General features: G+C 39.1%; 2 protein-coding genes across 2 annotated transcripts; one reads left to right on the plus strand and one right to left on the minus strand.

The window, feature by feature from the left end:
- LOC134793179 (putative fatty acyl-CoA reductase CG5065) lies at positions 1-16,045 on the plus strand. Its single transcript, XM_063764767.1, has 9 exons — positions 1-117; positions 6,694-6,892; positions 7,768-7,890; positions 8,408-8,593; positions 8,981-9,176; positions 10,330-10,528; positions 11,340-11,579; positions 12,419-12,676; positions 14,260-16,045. Exons 2-9 carry the CDS (start codon positions 6,701-6,703, stop codon positions 14,411-14,413), a joined length of 1,548 nt encoding a protein of 515 aa, XP_063620837.1. The 5' UTR covers positions 1-117; positions 6,694-6,700; the 3' UTR covers positions 14,414-16,045.
- Positions 16,046-16,256: 211 nt separating this feature from the next.
- Positions 16,257-22,668, minus strand: LOC134793160 (uncharacterized). Its single transcript, XM_063764744.1, has 5 exons — positions 22,532-22,668; positions 22,191-22,454; positions 21,003-21,197; positions 20,344-20,595; positions 16,257-17,642 (listed from the first exon to the last, which is right to left on the minus strand). The coding sequence occupies exons 1-5, from the start codon at positions 22,590-22,592 to the stop codon at positions 17,449-17,451; spliced, it is 966 nt and encodes a 321-aa protein (XP_063620814.1). The 5' UTR covers positions 22,593-22,668; the 3' UTR covers positions 16,257-17,448.
- Between the last annotated feature and the right edge of the window lie 772 nt (positions 22,669-23,440).

Raw genomic sequence — 23,440 nt, forward strand, 5'->3', positions numbered from 1 at the left:
CAGAGCCGCTGCGTAAGCGCAGGTCGGGCTGTCGTTATACAACCGAGTTAGTCGGCGCATACGACGCTCCTCGTACAGACAACCGCGCAGCGTTCAAGCGAGAAATAGAGATCGCGGGTAAGTTTTAACTTTCCTCTAACTTGTGAATCGAGGTATAAACAAATATTTAATGTATTAAAATGTGGTCGTTGGTATTTGATTTTAAATCAGAATTGTAGTTTTATAACGAATTTAAGTGTTTTGAACTAGTTTTGTCGCGGTGTATGCATGTGATAGTTGAAATGTTTGTGTTGTGTTACGTATTGAACATTACCGATAGATGTGCAATTAACTGTAAACTACAGTATAGACCTATAAAACATGTTTATTTTAAATGTTTACCCCTTTTTTGAAAGAATGGATGATAGGTGAGCAGCAAGGTAGAGGATTACGAGTAGTAATACAATTAATAAAAATGATGCTTTATTCGATAGACTCCGCAAGACATCCGTATATTATTTATAGTTTGGTATGTTCGTTACTAATAGAAGATAAGGAGTCAGTTCATTAACTGACTAGCAGGTGCTTACAATATTTTCATAGATAGGTAACGAATCTCAGTGACAAAGTAGTGACTAACAAATCGCGTGACTGAAATCAGGCTGATTAGCAAATGACCAGGATATGACTCGCGAAAATGAAGAAAGTGCCTGCAATTACCAGTTTAACCGCCTGTCACCACACAGGTTTGTCATATCATCTCATTGTAGGGGCTTTAATATTAGTTACTTACTACTTTTGGGTCTTACTTATGTTTAAGTTTTGTCAGTAGTCAATTCGCCGTACGAGAACTTATAGCCAATATGAAACTTTAAAAATGACATCATTGATATGAAATTATTTGGCCTTTCTTGCGGGGAATCACCACCAGTTATCGGTCATGAGTATCATGACATTTATTAACAAAGCTTCACGTCTTCTATACGAGATGTATGCTATAATGAACCATTGAACTGTATAGGCTTAAATTCTAATCTAATCTATATCTCCAAAAACAATAATTAGTATATTTGTAACTAATAAGAGCAAGAGGTTGCAACAGAAGAAAGCCTCCAACGAGATTGATGGCTAATCTGTTTTAAATCGCATTGAACAATTAGATACGGGCAGCGCACTACCAGTCGTGGATGTCGTGTAGTGGAGTGGGATGTCGGTGGTGATCCTTGAGGAGATCTAGATTGACTCCAGCAGTGTAGGTTTTATGCTCAGCTAATATGACGATAATGATGAATTTTATCTGTGTGCTCTATTTGTTATTGTAGTCTGTCATTAACAGTGATCGTACATTTTCCAGTATTTTTGGTGCAGCAGAGTGGTGTTAACGGAATTGGTATAGATAATTTCAACTGAAATGGTAAATTAAGGTTAATATCAACGTAATAAACGCTAATTAATCATTAGGGTTGAAATTATTTATACCAATTCCGTTAACAACACTTTCTGCACCAAAAATGCTGGAAATTGTACGATCACTGGTCATTATAATCATCTGTAGAGTATAACTTTTTATTTACTTCTTCTGCAGAGTTCTTCCTATTGCAAAAAAATATTATACAACAAAAAAACAAAAGTGCACTTATAGTTTCCTGCTCAATGGCCAAAATGACCTTAATTCCGTTAGCCGCTTGCTTCACAGTTGATTATGCATTTTTAATTTGCATCCTTCAATTAGAAGTCAAATTACTGTATAATAACTATCGCAGTGTCTATCATTGACTGAAGATTTTCCTTGTTACATACCTACATTGTTACCTTTTATTGGAATTGTAACGTTTGTTGGCGTCTGACGGTTCGATTCGAACTTTAGGATACGTCAAATATTACGACTAGATTAAGGAATGCAAATCGGTTATTTTTTGTATGGAAATAACCGCGGTTTCGGTTAGAAACCGATTATTTCCATACAAAAAATAACCGATTTGCATTCCCTAGACTAGATACGATATGGATTATCAATATCATTATCATCAAATATCTTAAAGTTCGAATCGGGCTGTCAAACAATATTTTCAGAAGAACTTTTGCGCGGGCTACATCATTTATAACACTGTAATATTATAAAATAAGTTAGTTTAATGGGGTTCCTAAAAGATCAATTGCGATCGTCCAGCAGACGTCGACAATAACATAACATTTCAGCGGGCCTTGCCAAGATGCCAATCTTTTGCGCCGTAGCGAACGAAACGCTATCTCGCAAACGATTGGTGCCTTGTGTCTTGGCTAGACCGGGCGTGGGTTTAGCCAAGATGAATATCATTTGCAGAAAACGAAATGATTAGCCATTGTATCTCTATCACTCTTCCATATTAGTGCAATGGGATCCCTTTGTTTCCCATAAAGTTATTGTTTCGAATTTCGATAGTCAGAAATTGATATCCATATAATTTATGGACATAAACATCAAAAGTCATATTTTTTGTTAAGTATAACGTTTCATAGTTCTAATGTTAAACATCTATAATATTAAACGCTATAATCACCAAAGTTATAAAATTGATGAGTATAACATTCAAAGGTATATCAATAATTATTCAGAAATATTTTAAGGCATATATTTTATCGGACTAATGGTCGTTAATCATATCGTTTTAATGTCATCCCTTTGTTTCCCATAAACTTACTGTTTCGAATTTCAATAGTCAGAAAATGATATCCTCTAATATTCTAATATTTAGGAGCTATAATTAGCAGAGCATTATGACTTTCAATAATTATGTCAAACAAAGGGACCCCCATTTTTAATGACTAAAGTGAATTACGTCTAAGAAACCAAATCAATAACATCCTTCATATAAAGAAAAAAGAAATCTGTTTCCTCAGGTAGGTTTGTTAGTTACCTTGTGTCCCTCAGAGCGGAAATAGGAGCCCCGCGAAGCGGGGCTCCGTCGACTCTTTGGCGGGACGAAATGGCTTAATAAGCTACATGAAAAATAAGAAATGGCGGGGAAATCAGTAAGCCAAACAATAAAAAATCTGTTTCCTCAGGTAGGTTCGTTAGTTACCTTGTGTCCCTCAGAGCGGAAATAGGAGCCCCGCGAAGCGGGGCTCCGTCGACTCGTTGGCGGGACAAAATAGCTTAATAAGCTACATGAAAAATAAGAAATGACGGGGAAATCAGTAAGCCAAACATAAGAAATCTGTTTCCTCAGGTAGGTTCGTTAGTTACCTTGTGTCCCTCAGAGCGGAAATAGGAGCCCCGCGAAGCGGGGCTCCGTCGACTCGTTGGCGGGACGAAATGGCTTAATAAGCTACATGAAAAATAAGAAATGGCGGGGAAATCAGTAAGCCAAATTTAAAATAATCCCCAGGTAGGTAGGCAAGCATGCAATTTGTATTGTTTAATTTTATAACTATTGACAATATGACTAATAAAAATTATGATGGAAAACGTTATGGTCTAAAAAAATCGGAACTTGAAATTTAGGGAATGCAATAGAGGCCCTACTTATCATTATAACCTGCGATAAAAGACCTTACAACGATTATTGTAAGCAAGTTTATTGCCTTCAACATTATGTAATAGTATACCTTCTGGACTTTGAATATTATGAGTAACAGATTTTATGACTAACAATAATAATGACCTGCAAAAATCGGAACTGCAATTTATATTGTTTAAATTTATGATTATTGACAATATGACTAATAAAAATTATGAATGGACTGAAAAAATCGGAACAAAAAATTTATGGGAACCAATAGAGACCCTAGTGCAATAGATAAAGATAGCGTTTTACTATAGTTCGTTTTTTTTTGCATTAGAAAGAACTTGAAAGAAGGTAAGCGATCTTGACATCTCTTTTAATTGAAAAACACTTTTTAAAAACCAATAACTATTACTTATGAAAGCAGAAGAATATAAATGATTGTATTAGATTCATAATTGTTACATATTTGCCGTAACTTATTTTTAAAATGTGTTTTTCAATTAAAAGACACGTCAAGATTGATTACCTTATTTCTAATGCTAAAAAAAACTAACTATAGTTTTAGAAACAGAAATTAAAATGAGAATCGGGATTCATGTCCTTACAGTATTGACAAAAGTTTTTCTTACTACAAACTACGTTATTGGCAAAGCTTGAAGTACGATACTTATAGATGTAAATATTTGACAATCTTTTTAAATCGCGATTCACAACATTACGTGTTTAACAAGCGCGTATTATCTCTGGTGGATTGTTTAATTACCCCGAAAAGTAGATGTTATTATTTCAAACATTTGGTCTCCGAGTAACTCAAAGTCAAAATAGAGTCAGACCGTGAAAAGTCTGCAGCGATTTTGATAGTCCTCGCAGTGTAAGTGTCATTTTAAACGTCAAACTTCTATGAAATTATGACGTATAAATAACACTTGCATTGCGTGGGCTATTAAAATCGCTGCAGACTTTTCTTGGTGTAACTCTACTTACTTGGAGTTACTTGGTGTAACATTTACTTACCTATAATGTATGTATTACCTATGTAAAGGTTAGCTTAGGTTAGCCACAGTAAGTCACGGCCCTTCAGGTTTGACTGGCATTGTTTTGTAAAATGACGTATTTCGCAGTAAACGCTAAGATGGACTACGTAAGGTGGAGGTACTGGTGCTCGACGCGGTCCCAGTACATGTCATCTTGAAACTTAAGTCAGTGTCAATAGAGGTGACATCTATTGGGCGTTAGCATATCGAGTACTATAGTACCACCACCTTATGTGAAGAAATATTACGAACTTTTATGGCATTGCTTCATAGTTTTAAGGTCAATTGAGTAAAAGACCTTGGAATATAGGCACACTTTTCATTTATCTATTTACATTAATAGGCCCACTTGCACCATTCCACTAACCCGGGATTAAGAGGTTAAACCGTTAACCTAGTGTCAAATTGTACTGGTAACCATGGCAACGCCAGGTTTTACCGGTTAACCCCGGGCTAGTGGAATGGTGCAAGTGGGCCTAAGCTTTTAATATCGAACCTTTTAACAGATTTGCGAATAAAATAAAACCAAATAAAATAACCTTAACGGTTATGTTTAGGCAACTAAGGTCCATAGACATTAGACAGCTCACAGACTAACATACATACGATAATAATAATCTTAAAACTGAGTAGACTAAATTTAGTTACCTATCATCATATTATACGACGTCATCGGAGATTTGGAGAGGGTGGCATATTCATACGAGTATATTTAATATCAATACGTCTTGTCAATAAAATATGGAATTTAGATATTTCCAAATAGGCCCCTTTACGAGTACTTTACATTTTAGTACTATTCCCACGTATTAGGTGGAACAGTAGGTACACTAGGTAAAGTAATTACTTCGCAAAGTTGAAGTCGAAACTACTTAAATGTATATTACTTAGGTATAGGACCTACGGACTTAACACTGTAGAAACAGTCAATTGTGATCATCGTTGTCTATCTTAATCTATGATATGGTCTATGAGTGTCTATCTTAATTTAAAGCTTAAGCCTTGACCGTGAAAAATAATAATTATTGCATTATAAGAAGTCCTGATTTATAAACAATTCGTTTACGCTAGATTTTGGTCCGTAGCAGTAGGGCGGTGAGGTTTGCGCAACCGTGTCACGATTTACCAGTTTGTGTGGCAAGCCGCAGGCACGCAGCCGTGTTATGTTGGTAGGATTCGTGGCTAAGCTACCAGCAAAACTGGGCCTATTCCACATGTGCGAATATGGCCGCCTTACGCCATTCGTAGTCGTACGCGCTGATTGTAGCAATAGTATGAGATGGGAGGGTAATTAAAAATTGGTCGCGATGGTCAATTGCAATCAAATAATTCGTTCAAATATTTCCTAAGTCAAAACAAGATTTAAGTACATGTTTTGCCTATTTTACAGTTTATAAAAAGTCAAATTCAAATTTGATCTTGAGCGTTTCCAATCTGATAATGATAAGATGCCGATTTGAAACCGTTATTCCAGCGAACATGCGAAATTAATCTCCAAAACGAGTTTGAGATGAAGTACTAATAGGATTATACTGCAGGTTAATAATGACTTAACTGGGGAGACTGTGTGTCTTCCGAAATTTTTGGGCTCTAAGCAAATGCTTTTCGAAATACTAGAAGCTGCAGAACCAGATGAATCAGTGATCTTTGGCAAAGCATACGCTCCTGCTGGACGTAGTCCTAAGTATATGTGGTAGACCACATAACAAGCTAAACCTACAACGCAAATCGGCGTTAAACCGGCGAAGATCGCCTCACGCACGGCACGGCACAGATACCGGCGCGGCGGCGTTTGCGTCACTTGCGTTACAAAATGCCGCAGGAAATCGAATGCAACTTGCAACAACACTTCCCTATTTGCGTTGCGGTAACGTTACATCCGATTATTGGCGATTATTAATCTTGAACTAAATCATGCGCCAATTTTTAAGTGGTTACGTTTAACTTTTCATAAATTACCCAGTTGCATGAAACGCATAGCCCGCATAGGTAGTTAACGTATCACCAGGGTATAACTTATTTAAGACGACATTTTTTTAAATAGGCTATCTTTATTAATGGAGCTTCCCATGCCTAATAGCGTTCCTCGTGTATGGACCCTTGAGACATCACAAATAACTACAATTTAAAACTTACATATCCACAAATGTATCACCCGCAATCGTAGTTTCAAATTTTTATTTCCTCCACAGATAAAATATGACGTCGGACATCAACGAGTGGTACCGAGGCCGCAAGGTCCTGGTGACCGGAGCCTCCGGCCTCATGGGCAAGGTGCTGATAGAGAAGCTGCTGTACTCCGTGCCCGACGTGGGCTGTGTGTACGCACTGGTGCGGAGCAAGCGCGGCAAGACGCCCGAGTCGCGGATCGAGGACATGTGGAAACTACCCGTAAGTTAGACAAGTGGTACCGAGGCCGCAAGGTCCTGGTGATGGCCTCTGGCCTTGTGGGCAAGGTGCTGATGCATTTAGAAGTGAGCAGCAGATAACTATCTTACAGTATCTGTTGTACATATTTATTTAAACTCAATTTTGGGCTTTAGATTATCTATCTATGTACTCACCTATTACATAATGTCTTAGCCCCAAAATTAGCATAGCCAATTTTATTTCAAGACATTCAATTCTAAAAAGGTTTCTCTAGTAAAAGGATATAAAAAATAGGTACTACCTACCGGATAACTGCGTTCTCCGCGAATCGTACACGAACCATTAAGTATGTGATAGCGAAGTGATCACTTGGCATTGGCTATATAACTATTACACCATGCTTAAACTTGTATTATTATTGCAGTCACGTTATTACTAGGTATTCGTTTCAAATAACCTTTAACCTGTAGGTATCACCTGCACATCCTATGCAAAACAGATGAAATGCGTTACATACATATAAGTATGGTATCTAGTGGTAGTGGTTAGGATACACAGTAAATGTACATATACTGCTACCATTTGATAAGCTAATAAACTAGATTTATACTGAATATTTTATTGACGCCATCTTTTTCTAAATGAGCACGACTGATATAGTCACTTAGAGCATTTAAACTACTTATATAATTAATAGACGATCAGAATTTGTAAAAAAGAGATATTATAAAATGTATAAATTAGTGATTTGGTGTGTAATGTGTAAATTTTATTATACATTATATTCTTATTGCCGTAGAAGCTTGCTATAGTTATTCTTCTCGTAACATACAGCTGTACATAAATTAAAGCAAGTTTAGCTGTAATTACTATGTGAAGTTTATTTTCCGTTACAGTTATTCTCAAGGCTAAGAGAAGAGAAACCACATGTGATGAAGAAACTGATTCCCGTGACGGGAGACATCTGCTACGATAACCTCGGGATCGAAGATCAGATGCTGAACAAACTTTATAACGAGGTAATATATTGTTATTTAATTTGAATTATATTTCAGGTGACTTTATGAGGTATTGGCTTGTGCACAAATCACGCGAGGTTTTTTCGGCTAATTTTGACCCCACCAACCTTGGTGATATTTGGTGAGGTTCTTGGCTACCGAATTGAACCTCGCGTGATTTATGCACAAGCCCTAAAATCAGCTTGGATGATAGCAAAAATACCTTACGGTTCTTCCTTCTCGTGCTCATAAAGTTTGTCTTTATGGGTGACTGTATAAAATATGTTCAAGTACCCATATAAAATAGGTATCAAAAAGAAAATGTTTACTTTAAGACTTTTTGTATTAGCAATAGAGTCCACTCCACAGTCAACACTCAGCGTAAAGTGCTGGTTAATTAACGAAAATTAACCTGAAACCGCACTAGACTAGCATAGGACCTACCTTTTCGTATTACTTGGGAAGTCCCTATGTTGATATTAACCCTAAAACTTTGCCATCATGGTTTTTTTTTTTCATATACTATTTGCACTTTCAGGTATCAGTAGTATTCCACTTCGCAGCCAGCTTGCGTCTCGAGGCACCGCTGAAGGAAGGGCTGGAAATGAACACGAGGGGCACTCTGCGTGTCATCGAGATGGCCAGGAGAATGAAGAACCTGACGGCTTTTGTGCATCTTTCGACTGCGTTCTGTTATCCGGACTACGAGAGAATGGCTGAAAAGGTACGATGCTACATAGCTACATATTACAAATCTAGTAGGTAGTTACCTAGTATATTTTGGTGAGAGCATATTTTAGTTAAAAGAACTGGTACATCCAGGCAAGAAATGGTGGTGGTTAAGATCTATATAAACGCTATTACTAAAATAGTTAGTAAAATAGGATGATAACGATAAAAATGTTTTTAACGATCACCTTATTTTAGAACTGAATTTGGCTGTATTAATCTATTACTCATTATCTCGAAAAAATATTATAGTCAATGAGATATATTTTGGAACAGACAGTGACACTCCGACAATCAGCAAGACGTCAGTATAAAGTTATAAACTCACTCTTTTCATTTTCCCGTAAGAATGTAAATTGCTAATCCACTTCTAACTTTCTAGGTTCACGACCCACCCCACAATCCTCACGAAGTCCTTCGCGCCGCGCAATGGCTGACCGAGGACCAGCTGAACCTCTTAGCCCCTTCCATAATGAACATGCACCCCAACTCGTACCTGTACTCCAAACGGCTGGCCGAGGCGTTGGTGAGGGACGCTCATCCCAAACTACCGGCGTGTGTAGTTCGACCCAGTATAGGTGAGATATCAGACAAGACGACCCACCTCACGACCCAAAAGCGCTTACAATAGCTGACCGACGACCAGCTGAACCTCTTAGCCCCTTCCATAATGAGCATGCACCCCAACTCGTACCTGTACTCCAAACGGCTGGCCGAGGCGTTGGTGAGGGATGCTCATCCAGAACTACCGGCGTGTGTAGTTCGACCCAGTATAGGTGAGATATTAGACAAGACGACCCACCTCACGACCTACACGTGGTACCTACTGCTCACAGCGCAATGGCTGACCGACGACCAGCTGAACCTCTTAGCCCCTTCCATAGTGAACATGCATCCCAACTCGTACCTGTACTCCAAACGACTGGCCGAAGCGTTGGTGAGGGAGGCTCATCCGGAACTACTGGCGTGTGTAGTTCGACCCAGTATAGGTGAGATATTATAAAAAATGACCCACCTCATAACCCACACGTGGTACTGCTCACGGCGCAATGGCTGACCGACGACTAGCTGGACCACTTAGCTCCGTCCATCATGAACATGCACCCCAACTCGTACCTACTTGTACTCCAAACGGCTGGCCGAAGCGTTGGTGAGGGAGGCTAATCCTAAACTATCCGGTGTGTAGTTCGTGTAAGTGAGTGACTAGGTACTGAGTAGAAATAATAATAGAATACTTACCAGAACCATAGGAAATCCGAATTCATACGACAGAAGTCCCTATTCTGCAGGGGCCTACACATTACCAAATCCTAATAATTGGCTAGATGTGACAAGAAAATATGTTAAAACCAATTGCAACAGAAAACTTAAGAATGAGTTTGTATGGTTAGGGTATTGAAACTACATTTTGCGTGGGTAAGCTATTCGTATCTGTCCCTAATATCATGGTTGAAACATTACCGTTTTCTACCCTTCTGCTTCTCAAGCGAAACAACTGATGTCAAAGACAATAAGACAAATAAGCAGCAACTGACTTTTAGCGTTTAATTTACTAATTATATACGCGCTAAAAGATGCCTAAGCTGCTCAAAGAAAGCACCATATTGAAGTGATCATACGTCTGTCGACGCTGCTGAACCTAAGTACTCGTTGAAATATGCAGCCACCACAGGACAATAACCATTTCTAGATAACAATCGCTATAATGCACTTTATCACTTGTCATTTCAGTCACGCCCTCATACAAGGACCCGATACCAGGCTGGGTGGACAACCTCAACGGCCCCATCGGGCTCATGGTGGGCGCCGGCAAGGGCGTCATCCGCTCCATGCACTGCTACGGCCATTACCACTGCGAGGTCATCCCCGTGGACATCGCGATCAACGCCATCATTGTCATAGCTTACAAGATCGGCACGCAGACGGAACGGTAAGGACACTAAGGACAATTTACTCCGGCCACGGTCGTTACCACTGCAAGGTCATCGCGTACAACATCGGCACGCAGACGGAACGGTATTAAGGACACTAAGGACAATTTACTCCGGCTACGGTCGTTACCACTGCAAGGTCATCCCCGTGGACTTCGCGATCAACGCCATCATCGTCATCGCGTACAAGATCGGCACGCAGACGGAACGGTAAGGACACTAAGGAGTTACTCCGGCTACGGTCGTTACCACTGCAAGGACATCCCCGTGGAGATCGGGAACATCGCGATCATCGTCATGGCGTACAAGATCGGCACGCAGATGGAACGGTAAGTAACATCACTATTATTGAGAGGCCATTGTCATGGAGAAATAAAAAAAAATCCTTTCAAGAGACGTTATTGCCAAGTACCTAAGTAAAAAAGTACATCATCAACCCAACTTTATACAATTTTTCAGAATTCAAGTCATTAAGCTAAATCAGGGGTGCGAAACTCCTCCCTTCGGGCAAACTCGGCTCCGTTCGGCTCAGCATTGGTCCGACTGCTCCGAGCAATTATTAGGGTTGACACAACTGGACGTCCATTTGCGTGCACGACCACAGATAAGATAATGGCTTGAATTTTGACAACCCTAAATAGCCGAAAGGGATAGTGCCATATATTAGAAAGGTACAGCATGATTCGACCCTGAACCGCTGTCAAACTTCGGTGTTGCAGGAAGTTTCCTTTCAGTACAGTAGTACTATTATTTATTCTGTGGCCAAACCCAACCTTACGTCCTTGTAACACAGCAAACTTTCCATTCCAGGTCTCCAGAGCTCCCGGTCTACAACATAACGACCGGCGACGACAGAGACACAACCTGGAAGCAAGTGCTGGACAACGGCAAGGCGACCATCCGAAAGTACCCCTTCGAGGGCCCCCTGTGGTACCCCGATGGCAACATTCGGCACAACAAGTTCATACATAGCCTGTGTGTATTCTTTTACCATCTTGTGCCGGCTTATTTGATTGATTTCCTGATGCTGATATTTGGACAGAAACGATTGTAAGTATAATTAGCATTACCCAATCCAATTTTAATGTAAGTGGGTATACATTCATGAAATAATGGAAAAACTTCGCTACAGATGAAGCTCCTTTTGTTACTGCATAAACATAACTATAAATGCCAACTTTGACATCATAAAGAAACATTAAAGTCCTAACAATTACCTACTGCATCATGAAAGTTTATTTTAAATTCACAGACTGTTTTTGGAATGTTACGCCCAAGAAATTTTATTTATCCCATATCGTACGGACCCAACGGCCCCGAACATGATTTTCGCTATCATTATAGCTGCAAAAACATAGTACATACCTAATTATAATGCAATCAAATAGATACAATTATTTGCAACAAGTAGATTGGCTGCTCGCTCGTACCCTGGTTCCTGGGACGGCCCCTGGCGTGGGATGTAACATGTGTTGATACGCTGGCCCCATCCCACGTCCTGGGCTCTGCCAGGAGGCCGGGGACGGCAGCAGACGACGCCCAAATTACCAAGTGTCGCAAATACGCATTCTTGAAACCGAATTATGTATTTGCGGCACTTGCAATTGAAACTCTCGGTCCCTGGTCGTCAGACACCAAAAAACTAGTAAAAGAAATTTCTACCAAACTAGTCTGGGTGTCTGGCGACCTACGAGCTGCCCCTTTTTTTGCTCAAAAACTCAGCCTCACTGTGCAGAGGGGGAACGCGGCCAGCGTCCTGGGAACAATGCCACAGGCTAATTTAGGGCTAGATCTATGATTTATTTTGTTATTTAATCTCTGTTTTATTAATAAAATAATTACGACAAGTAGATACCTAAATCACTGAAACCCTTATAATTTTCTTCCAGCATGGTTAGAATCCAAAACAGAATATCCGTCGGCCTCGAAGTCCTCCAGTATTTCACAACCAGGGAATGGTGGTTCGACACCAACAACTTCAAGGCTCTACCGAAGTCACTGAACCCTGAGGACTTCAAACTGTTCCCTATGGATCTGACCATTATTAAAGACGAGCCGTATATCGAGAGTTGTATGATTGGCGGGAAATTGTACTGCTTGAAGGAGAAAATGGAAAATCTGCCCAAAGCGAGGCTGCAGAATAACATGTAAGTTCAACTTATTTTACATCTAGCGGTCCATCCCATCATATAAGAAATATTGGCAGTCTTTGGTTCAAAAGTATTGGAAAATAGAATAGAACTTGTTTTGTTTTAAAATACGAAAAAAAAAGCAACTCTGTTCCATTTAATAATAATTTAAATTTCTTTTCATTTAATAAAATTTTACATTAAGCACCTGTAATGTGTCTAAAGTTAATTGATTCCATTTTGTTATGACAGTTAAGCCATTTCTATTTAAGTTAGATGCATGAAAGTGTGTTAGAGTATGCTATAGACTTATATGTATACGAATTAAGTACAATAAATACAATACAATTTACATAGTTAATTTTCGTAACACAAATGAATCAATGAAGTTAAGACTAATCACATCTTAATTATTGCTTATTAGCTGCGCTTGATAAAATTACGTACATTTTTTTTTTGCAATTCACTCAGATCGTACTTATTAGGATCGTGGGACGCTAGAGGCACAGAATAACTAATAGTACTCACTACCGTACTAGAGGTTAAAAAAAAATACCTATTATATAGGGTCCCTACTCGAACCTAGGGTGCGGGATACCTCCATTTCGTTTCAGATAGGGACCCTAAAACAATAGTGTTTAATGTACGAAGCAATTATTTTATTACCTCATAGATATTGCAATAACGAACATCATTGAACCATTAACTTTAAACGGGATTTCCTCTTGCAAAATGCACAAACATTAATAAACTGCTGTTATTGTTAGCCTTATATATCGCTCATTTTATTTACTTATATAAGGAAAACAGTGTTTAATAACATCATATAAGGCAGTACTTAATAAGTTGAAATAATGCACTTTATAAAGTGTATATATAGGTAGTTACGAAATGAATACTTTAGAACGAGTTTAGAATATAAATCAAATAAGTACCTGCCCTTGTTTGACCGAATTTGGTACTCGGTCAGGCGTGGCTCACTCCGCGATTTCGTCGCTTTGCAACAGGTAGCTACAAGTACATCCATTCCCCACCAATTTTGGTGGCTAGCCATAAGCCGCGCGTGGCGCTGTCGCCACCTAGCGGCCATATCTGTCCTGATCGTAACAGACGCGTTTTGTTAGAGAGTGAGTCTTCTGTACCTAGTATATACTATTATTTATTCTGTGACTCGGTGTCTACGACTATTTAGTGCCGTCAAGTTCACAAACTTCTTTACAGGCCAATATTCCAAAAATATATTTACACGACCTAATTGTCAGGGTCTCAGAGGCATATGTACTTAATGTTTCGAGATATATTATGTCGTTTGACTCTATAACACCAAATTGTGACCCACCCCTCGCCCCTCGCACGATTGCCCTGTCTAGACGGCTTAGTTGAATGACTGTATTGTTTATGTACGAGTACCTATATCACTCACATAACGTGCTAAAGGTCACAGTGCAGCATGATTCACGCCCTTCATTTGTCAAACGATAATGGACCTTCTGTTTAAGTGTTATTATTTTGAACCCTTGATGTTCTACTAGTGTACATCTTAAGACATTAAATCGATCGTTACTGTTATTCCGATTATTGATAAAGACTTCCTTTTCCAGTCTATGGGTGTTAGACAAGCTGGTGTCCGTGTTCTTCTACCTGGTGATCGTGTACTGGATCGCGTCCTACTTCGAGCCTGCACGGGAGCTACTCTCCTATGTCCCGCTGGTGCGGTATCTGCCCCTCGTCGGGAAAGTCGTGTTTCCTCAGTAGATATTAAGACGAAATGGTACGACACAGACAAGACATCCACCAGACTGAGCATAGTAGCGCTACCCCCTCTGCCACAAATATACGGTAGTTTTACTCCATTTTCGAGTCAAGTGTCCTTGTGTGACGCCCGTGTCTTTGAACGGACCAATCACGTCACGGGACTCGCTCACCTCGTCCCCCGCACCCCTGTATTTTGGCAGCATCGGTTTCATGAAATAATTGCTCTAAGCTCCGTCTACAGGATTCCTAGTCTATGGGGTACGACGTCACGACGCTTCTCCAGTCCCTATTTTTCTCTCTGGATAACATTGCTTCCTAACTCTTATAATAAAATAAAAAAAGTCAATAAGTAGGTACCTACTATATATTTTCCATAATATCAATATGCAGGGAGAAAAATGAGGACTACGTTTGTATGGAGAAGTGGTTGTCCATTATCCTCTTAACCAATATTCATAAAACTTAACGCTTCTTATAGTGCGCATAATGGTTGTGTTTACCACGTGATAAAGGCAATATACAGTACTTACTTTACTTTTGTTACTCGATAAGTACTACTAGGTAACCTTTTATATTAAATCGGTGACTTTACTGACGCAAATGACTTTGATAACCGTTCATATCCGAACAACTAATATTGGTTTGTAACTAATGAAACTTAATTCCGAAATTACTTGAATGTATATTAATAGGTTTATCGGTTATCTATTTGGCATAATACAGTACCTATAATGAGTAACATAAAAAGATTAAAAACTAAAATAAAAACTACCTAAAATTAAAAACTAAACTAATCTAGACTAAAGTAAATCTAAAAAAGGCCCCCGCGGCATTGTGCCAAAGATGCTGGCAGCATTCCCTCGCTGAATGGCAATACTAATGCGTTGCGAGAGAAAGCTGCCAGCTCTCTGGTCACCGGTGGTAAAAGTCAGTTATCTTAGTGTCAAAAGTAGCCAAAATAATATTTTTATCCAATTGTTGGTAAATGGGTGAATCAAGTTTTTCTTGTCACTCGTTGCCATAGTTATGTTCTCCTGGGTAATTCTTTAAAACCTGATTTTTAGGCATTTAAATTCATCAAACACGCTTTTTTGTGACACATAAACCCTTTCCATTGAGGGTCGTCTATCAAGCGTGTCAGAAGAAGGTGGTGTACAATGTCTTCTAACAAACTATGCTACTATTGTCTCTTGGCTGACCGGACAGAATAACAACAAGAAATAGTTGATCCACTCAAATAATTGACTTGCAAAAAAAGTGTGCAGTAGGTATTACATAAATAATTATGGGTAACTACTGTTTATTTTAATATAGTTACCATTTATAATAATTTTATATCGAATGTAAATACTAACTACTTAATTTGTTTGTACATTTGCTAGTATACGTAATCGATGTAAGTATAAGTTAATTACAGTTAAAGTTCTTTGTTTTTCCACATATTTTGGTGTAGCACATATAATTGTGTGTTTAATTTGAAAACTCAAAGTTACTTTTATTACCAGCTTTAATTATTATATCGTACATATTCTGTAAGCGTAGTATTTTGCTAGAACGCTATATGTTACGTTTCTATATTTTGTAATAAAGTATTCAAGTTATTGTTTTGAACATTATTTCAAGGCAAACGTATGGTTCTACCTATACATGTTGATATTATAAGTACCTACTAAATATGTGCAATAGATAAATACGCTAAATAAAAAAATTCACATACCGATACATAAATGAACCCTGATAAGCAAGACTCCATTTTTTAGGCAGACGTAAAAAAGTGAACCGTTTCGTAGACAAAATAAGACCTTCTAGGTACTTATATCGTTGGAATAAAACATACAAAAGATTAATTGTAATAAACAAAGTTTATCATTAAAATTATGTACATTTGGTTTCTACGATTAGGTATATTTTTTATTTGATAAACAGAGGGTCACAGTCGCGGTGCAACCAGCTTTTCTGATTACACCAAATTACAAATAATGAGATGAATAGTAAAAAATAAATGGGTACCTACTACCTACATTCCTAATCTAGGTACATTTAGCACCAAACTAAGCTACTTTTTACCGGGCGATTCGAAACAACCATCTACCACAAACCACGTTCGACGTGTTGCCTCCCTGTCACACTTAGGTACGAGTTTACAAGAGCGACAGAGAGGCAACACGTCGAACGTGGTTTGCGGTAGGCCCTCAATTACTTTATCAATGGCAATGAACGACACAAGTTCGCAATGCAGATACAAAACTTGTAACTGCTTAGTATTGACTACATTAAATTCTGTTTTACATCCCGTTATGCTAAAGTGCCAGATTCAGTGTCGATATTTTTTGAAGTGAAAACTTCTTTAGCGGCGCTGTGCACTTTTTGTGATGGGGAAAAAATGTTAATCTCGTAACAGGTGTCACGTGACCGGAAGACGTAAGACTGTCATTGAGCTTTCACTTCTGCCGGCACTCCCGGAGTGCAACCCGTTGTTTTTTTTTAACTTCCCAACGATTTGCAGTAAAATGACAGATTCGATACTAAACTTGGCAATCCAACTGTCATTTAACTTTTATAATTAAACTTTTTAAGTCAATTTGTCAAGTAGATAACTGGGATATATAAACAGTGCTTAAATACAGTCGGAATAAGCTAACTCTTCACCAACTTTGACTTTTCAAAGTATCATAATCATAATAATCATATATCGTCATATTTTCATAAAAAGACTATTACCCCATTTTGTCATTCCAAAGTATTAGTACACTAAACGAACACCAAACATTGCCAATCGGGGGAAATTAATAACTAGTGTATAAGCCAATTTTGGCATGGTTGTAGGGAATGGTGTATTAAACAAGATACTAAAAGTACCGGCGGGTGGGGGTGAAGATTAACGGGTAGGGGGAGTTTTAAGGTCCCTTTTTATAAATAACTCTTAAATCACCTGTAGCAAAATACGACGGTGGCTTATTTATACACGAATTTCCTCTGTAATTTCTTCGTTTGGTGGCCTATATGTGCAGCGTTAACTGGTCTAATTCTGCACCTCAGTCCCCGAATCTCTCCTCTATAGCGCCAGTAAGCAAGCCTATATCGTGTTCGCATATGAAGAAGCACCGTTGGAAGCAGCCGAGGTCGTTCAGCCGACCGTTATAGAACATGGAGCCGCAGGTCTCGTTGTCGCCGCCGTCTGGTTGCTGGTTGCCCCAGCCCGTGTAGCCGCTGTCTTCTAGTGAGGTGCCTGGAAACAATTGTTACAATTCGTGTTTTATATCGGATGCCTTTGTTTGACATAATTATTTAAAGGCATATTTAATATAATGATTGTCAGATTATCATTAGTTACCTATATATTCTGAAACCGTTAACTTTTCAGGATTTTCGTCCTCGATACTATATCCTATAAATAGGTTAGGTTAGGTTTGTTTTATATGGCAAATTTAGTTTCTGAGAAAAATCAAATTAGGACTAACAAAAATGCGGACAAACAATACATTATGTTATGACTTAAAACTTTATTGGAAACAATAGAGACCCGTTTTATATGATACATTGAATGTTTTCGCTATTGGTTAGACTTTTCATCTACTTAGGTACCTCAGGGTTGTCAAACTGATGAGAAAAAATTACAACCGAATAGAAAAAAATACTAGTTTTAGGATGGTATTCCACTTATCCAATTTCTTTGTCCAGTGTGTATTGCGTCTCACATTTTGCTTAATGAAAGAGTGAGACGCAATGACATTGGACCCTTAGGAATATCAAAGAGTCGTAATTCATAAGTAGACTTGTCTAATATTGTTGCTGTTAGTAGTATTTGAGTAAATAACGCGGCGCATATACATACAATAACATAAGTAACATGATTAGACCTATATTTACCCAATGAAAAGAGTAATTAAGAGGAAAATATTGTAACACATATTTTGTAATAACACAGTCATTTACTAAGTGACTTCATGTCTACAAATAAATAAGTGCGTCACGTCTTACTTAGATTATTTTCAATTCTACTCAGGTTTATTACATTGATTCTGTTGAAGTCACACAAATGAAGAATAATATTCCAACCTTGGAATAGGTGATAAGATAAAAAGAAAGTAAAGAAATTCATGCCCAGTCGTAACTTAGCTGTTAAAGTTTTGTGTAAAAATTATTATTCTATGTTAATGGTCCGATTCGAAGGACCATGTGTCGGAGCGTTCAGATCTTGGCGTGTAAAAATTTTGCGTGCAAAATCATGAAGTTCCTGCGCAGGGGCGTATTTACCCTAGGGCCAAGGGGGCCATGGCCCGGGGCGGCAGGCCGCCTTTTATAATCAAACTTAGCTATATTTTTTATTATATTTTAATTGACATTTAAATTAATAAACAAACGAACGCTTCAAACCCTACCAATTGCTAAAAATATCTACCAACAAGTACCTAAATTAAGCAACATTTTCGTTCAAGAAGTACATATTAGTACGGCGCAGTGCCGGATTTACCACTAGGCTGAGTAGGCTGAAGCCTAGGGCAGCAGATTTTAGGGGGCGGCAAATTTGGGTCAAAAAAATAGTTTTATTTGCTGTTCAGATAGGGTCGACCAGAATTTTGTCGCTCCCCTATTTATTTGTAAAATTTAAATAACAAGCCTTGTCGATTTTGCCGCCCTCTGTCATGTCAAGACCCTTTATATTGAGACAGACAGATGGCCGGACGGACAACAAAGTGATCTTATATGGGTTCCGTTTTTTTCCTTTTGAAGTACGGAACCCTAAAAATTTACCTACTATTTTCTCAAAAAAATTTCGCGCTCGCTACGCTCGCGTTTTCACTTACGTACCTAACATTATTTGTGACCCATCTGACTATATACATACGGGCGGTTCTTGTGTCTTCGTGGTATTGAATCTCACTAAATTGTTCCGATCCCATGCCGAAACTCAGTACAGATAGAGTGCTCTCGATATCAGATACAAATACAATACTTTTCATGACTTTCCAGCACCACAGAATGAGGGATAATGGTACGGCCTGTGTAATACGCATCCCTAATACTGTCGTCTGCATAGCAATGATTATCATTGATATGCAGCACAGAACCTAGTGCAACGCCAGCGGTAATGTCCACACTATCGGAGCAGCTTCCGTCTACTATACGGCTCATGTGCATCTACCGGAAAAAAAGCTAGCGATCCATTTGTATAACATAGTCCCTCGAGCAGACTCGATGCCAGACCCGACCGAACTCCTTAGCTATATCCAGCCTGACTGCCAATGTCTCACCTTGATTCTCAATGGCCAAAACCCAGCAGTACCCACTGGTCACCGATCAGATCAGGCAAATATAACGAGGTCGCATCGTCATTGAGTGACAAAAACGGCCCATATAAATCTGTATCTAGAATAGTGACATTAGTGACGTCACCTTTCTGCACTCAAAAGAATAAAAAATTATCTACGTTCCACTATCAGCGAAGAGCGCCTGAATAGCTTAGCTCTTCTTAATATAGAAGCTGAGCTGAAAAACGTTTTAAATTACGACAGCGTTATTGATGATTTTGTCAACCAATTTGTACATGGGAAAACAATGTATTGCCTATGTGAGTAAATGGTAAATGTTTATTTTTTTTTTTATTTCACACCCCAAAGGTACTTGTTGCAGGTTTTTTTTTTCTTAAATAAAATACTTTATCGTCACTGATGAAGGGGGGCGGCAAATCAAAATGGCCCGGGGCGCCAAATTTGTAAATACGCCTCTGTAAGTAGGTACCTAGTTAGTGGTAGGCAATGTATCTAGGTACAACTACAACTACATAGCTAAATCAAGTTCTGAACTCTTTAATTTAAATTAAAGGATCAAAATTGAAAAGCCCAATATCGCACTGGATTTGTACGGTCAAAATATATTAGGTAGTTCTGGTCGTGGTCCTTTTGGAACAGTGGTATAAAAAAACTTACCTTTAATAGTTTTCCACCCATCGCTTTCCCTATTGTGAAAACCAAGATACACCGCTCCGCTCAAGAAATTCCCTTTGACCTTGCTCTTCGGGGCCTCCTCGGTGATCTTGACCAGATAGTCAGCCTCCGATTGGCTGTTGATGATGGCTAAATACGACTGTTCTGCGCTGCACACGGCGTGGGCGTCCGTCCAGTTCATTGGGGAGAGGTGGAACTTGTAGCATTTGCCAAAATCCTTATTGTAGTGGTAACCTGAAATTGGGATCGTTATAAAAAATTGGTCGATTTCAAGAAAAAAACGTGACTTCATGCACGGAGAGTAGCTTATGCGAGTTATGCGTGAGGTGATGAAATTTAAGGCCTTAACGAGTATCAGCTAACAGACAGGAAGTACGAGTACCTACAGTACCTACACCAACTTGTGGTTTGCTGTTGTATTGTATATTATTAATGCGCTGTCGGAAAGTTTCCATTTTTGCGAAATTTCCGCATGGAATTTCAGAAACTCCATATTTTTGCATGGGAATTGAAATTTTCCATTTCCATAATGAAAGATTCCCTTGAGAAAGCAAATCAGGCGACGGGAATAGGGCTGCCACTTATTTTGACAAGCGACAAGCTCCATCAATTTAGTAGTGCGTAGAAAGATTTCAACTTACTGGGATCAGGCATATCACAAAGCGTGTTCCAATCCAGATCGAGCAGGCTTTTCTTGCAGATGAAGGGGTATTTGTGGTCGCAACGGTCGTCGTTGAGCGAGTTGTCGCGCCGCCAGATCACGCAGTCTTCGACGTTGTTCGCGTCGTTCGGCTCGCCGGGACCCCAGTTGCTGAACACGTCTAGTATTGGACGACCTGGGAATGTTGATTATGGTTACGTGAACCTAGACTCATTATATCATTGACGTATCTAAGGACGGACCTTACGGGCACTAAGAATGGTGCTAGGTCAGCGGTGTCACTCACAAATTCGAGCCAATTGTGCAGTCTAACGCACAGACTACTACGGGGCCAAAGCGATATTTTGCGCTATTAATTTCATGGTGGACATAAGTTGTTGTGTCTGTGACTTAATATTAGAACCAAAACGTTTTTTCCTGTTCTAGAGGTATTATCGCGCGTAATGTTGCCCATATTGTTCATCGACAAATTCTTGTTTTGTGAAAGTGGACGTGGAAAGGTGCCGGTGAAAGGTTTCATAACGCAATCACTTGATCGAGTCGAACGTTGTAACTAATCTCGATTTTCAATCGTTTTCATAGAGTGTATCGCGAAAATCGCCAGAATTCTCCCTCTCTCTCTCTCTCAGAATTGGGATAGCGTAGGAGCGAGCTCGATAAGTTGATACCCAAGTTTTCGTGAATTATTATAAGTAATCAAATTAAATGTTAGCAGCTATCCGCTACTTACAAAATTAAAATCAATCAAAAACTTGTACTTGTACCTAATACGAAAGAAGCAGGTTATCCTTATCTAAAGGTCAATATTTTTTTTTAAGTTTATTTAAACTAAGGCCTATACATATAAATAGTATATTATGTTTACATCAAAAACCAGTTAACTGATTATGATTATAATGTGTATATGTATTAAGTACCTTCTTAATTTGTTTATCAAGAGTTAACTAGCCTGTGATCCTTTGGTTGGTCGATCGTTAGGTATGTCTAGTTTCGTTCAATTAAAATAGGTACGCTGTACTTCGATGGCTGAACTTTAGTTGGTTACCTTAGTTACCTATCGTAACCCTGACGTTTACTCTTTATTTGATTAAATTGGCAAATCAAGCAATGCCTTAATTTTATGGGTGTTTTTATATTAGAATTGACAACATGTTAGTAGGGCACTCACCGTCAATTGTTTCCCAAACTCCTTTCGCCAACAAATCCGAAATTCCAACATACACCCACGAAAACGGTTGTGTCCTATTCCACAAACCCATCACAGCGTCCGCCTCAACCTCATCTTCAGCGTAGAACAAACTGGCCCCCTCCATGGCGCATCTCTTCCTCGCATCTGGCCATGTCCTGTGTATCGTATGTATTTTATAAAATGCCTGGGACTCCTCTATGAAAGTGTAGTCTTTCCGGAAGAACTTTGGCTTCTGCTGCCCCTCTAAAACCGAAATAAGTAGGCGCTTAAAAGATATAATACGCACTCATCTGTTTTGACTCATTATTTTTAACACTTACGTGAGCACTGACATATTAATTGCACTAATAACAACACTGAGAGAGTCTTGAGCGAGCTCATGATGAAAATCACAGTTGTAAACAAAGCACAGGCACGGCTTAGTCATAAGTTACTGGTACATGCGTGCAATCCGATGATTCGTACCGCAATGAAGACGCTAAGACAGGGCCACTTGGCCTGTGATATCGTCGGCTAAACTCGCAAACCTCGTAACTCCTCCGATGGAGTTACGAGGTTTGCAACTTTAGGTATTGTTGGCTAAGGTAGCAAGTCCCTAATGTGCTTAAAATGGAGTTACGATATTTGCGAGTTTAGCCGACGATATGTCGTCGCGACCACAAACGAGCATAACAGGAAAAACGCCCAGATATTCGCTTTGGCGAACCGGTTGCAATTAAATATATTGTAACTTATGTAGGTTGCTCACAAGATTTTAACATGGAATATTAAATTTAATTGTCTTTTTTTGCTTGTTAGCCAGGTCATGCATAAATACCCGTGAATTTAATAGAGTCCGTCCAACCTAACTCTGCAACGACCTTGGAGTGACAGCGGCACTTCAACATTTTTTTTAAATAGTAAGTTTGACATTTATTTGGTCACTTCCACATTGCCGCTTGCCAAATCGGTGCTGAGGGCCTACCGCGAACCACGTTCGACGTGTTGCCTCCCTGTCACACTTACGTACGAAATTAAAAGTGCGACAGAGAGGCAACACGTCGAGCGTGCTGGTTCGTGGTAGGCCATCTGAGTTTGGGTTAAGCCGACTCCATTTTATTTACAATCGGGGCCACCCTTGCATGCCTTACAGCGATATTTTACATCAAGTCGTGCTTGATGTATTAACTCTTTCAGTGCCAAGCGCTCCATTTCCAATACAAAATGGACACACCTTGTGTGTTCTTGGC

Source organism: Cydia splendana, chromosome 8 (assembly GCF_910591565.1).
Source record: "Cydia splendana chromosome 8, ilCydSple1.2, whole genome shotgun sequence".
Taxonomy (NCBI): domain Eukaryota; kingdom Metazoa; phylum Arthropoda; class Insecta; order Lepidoptera; family Tortricidae; genus Cydia; species Cydia splendana.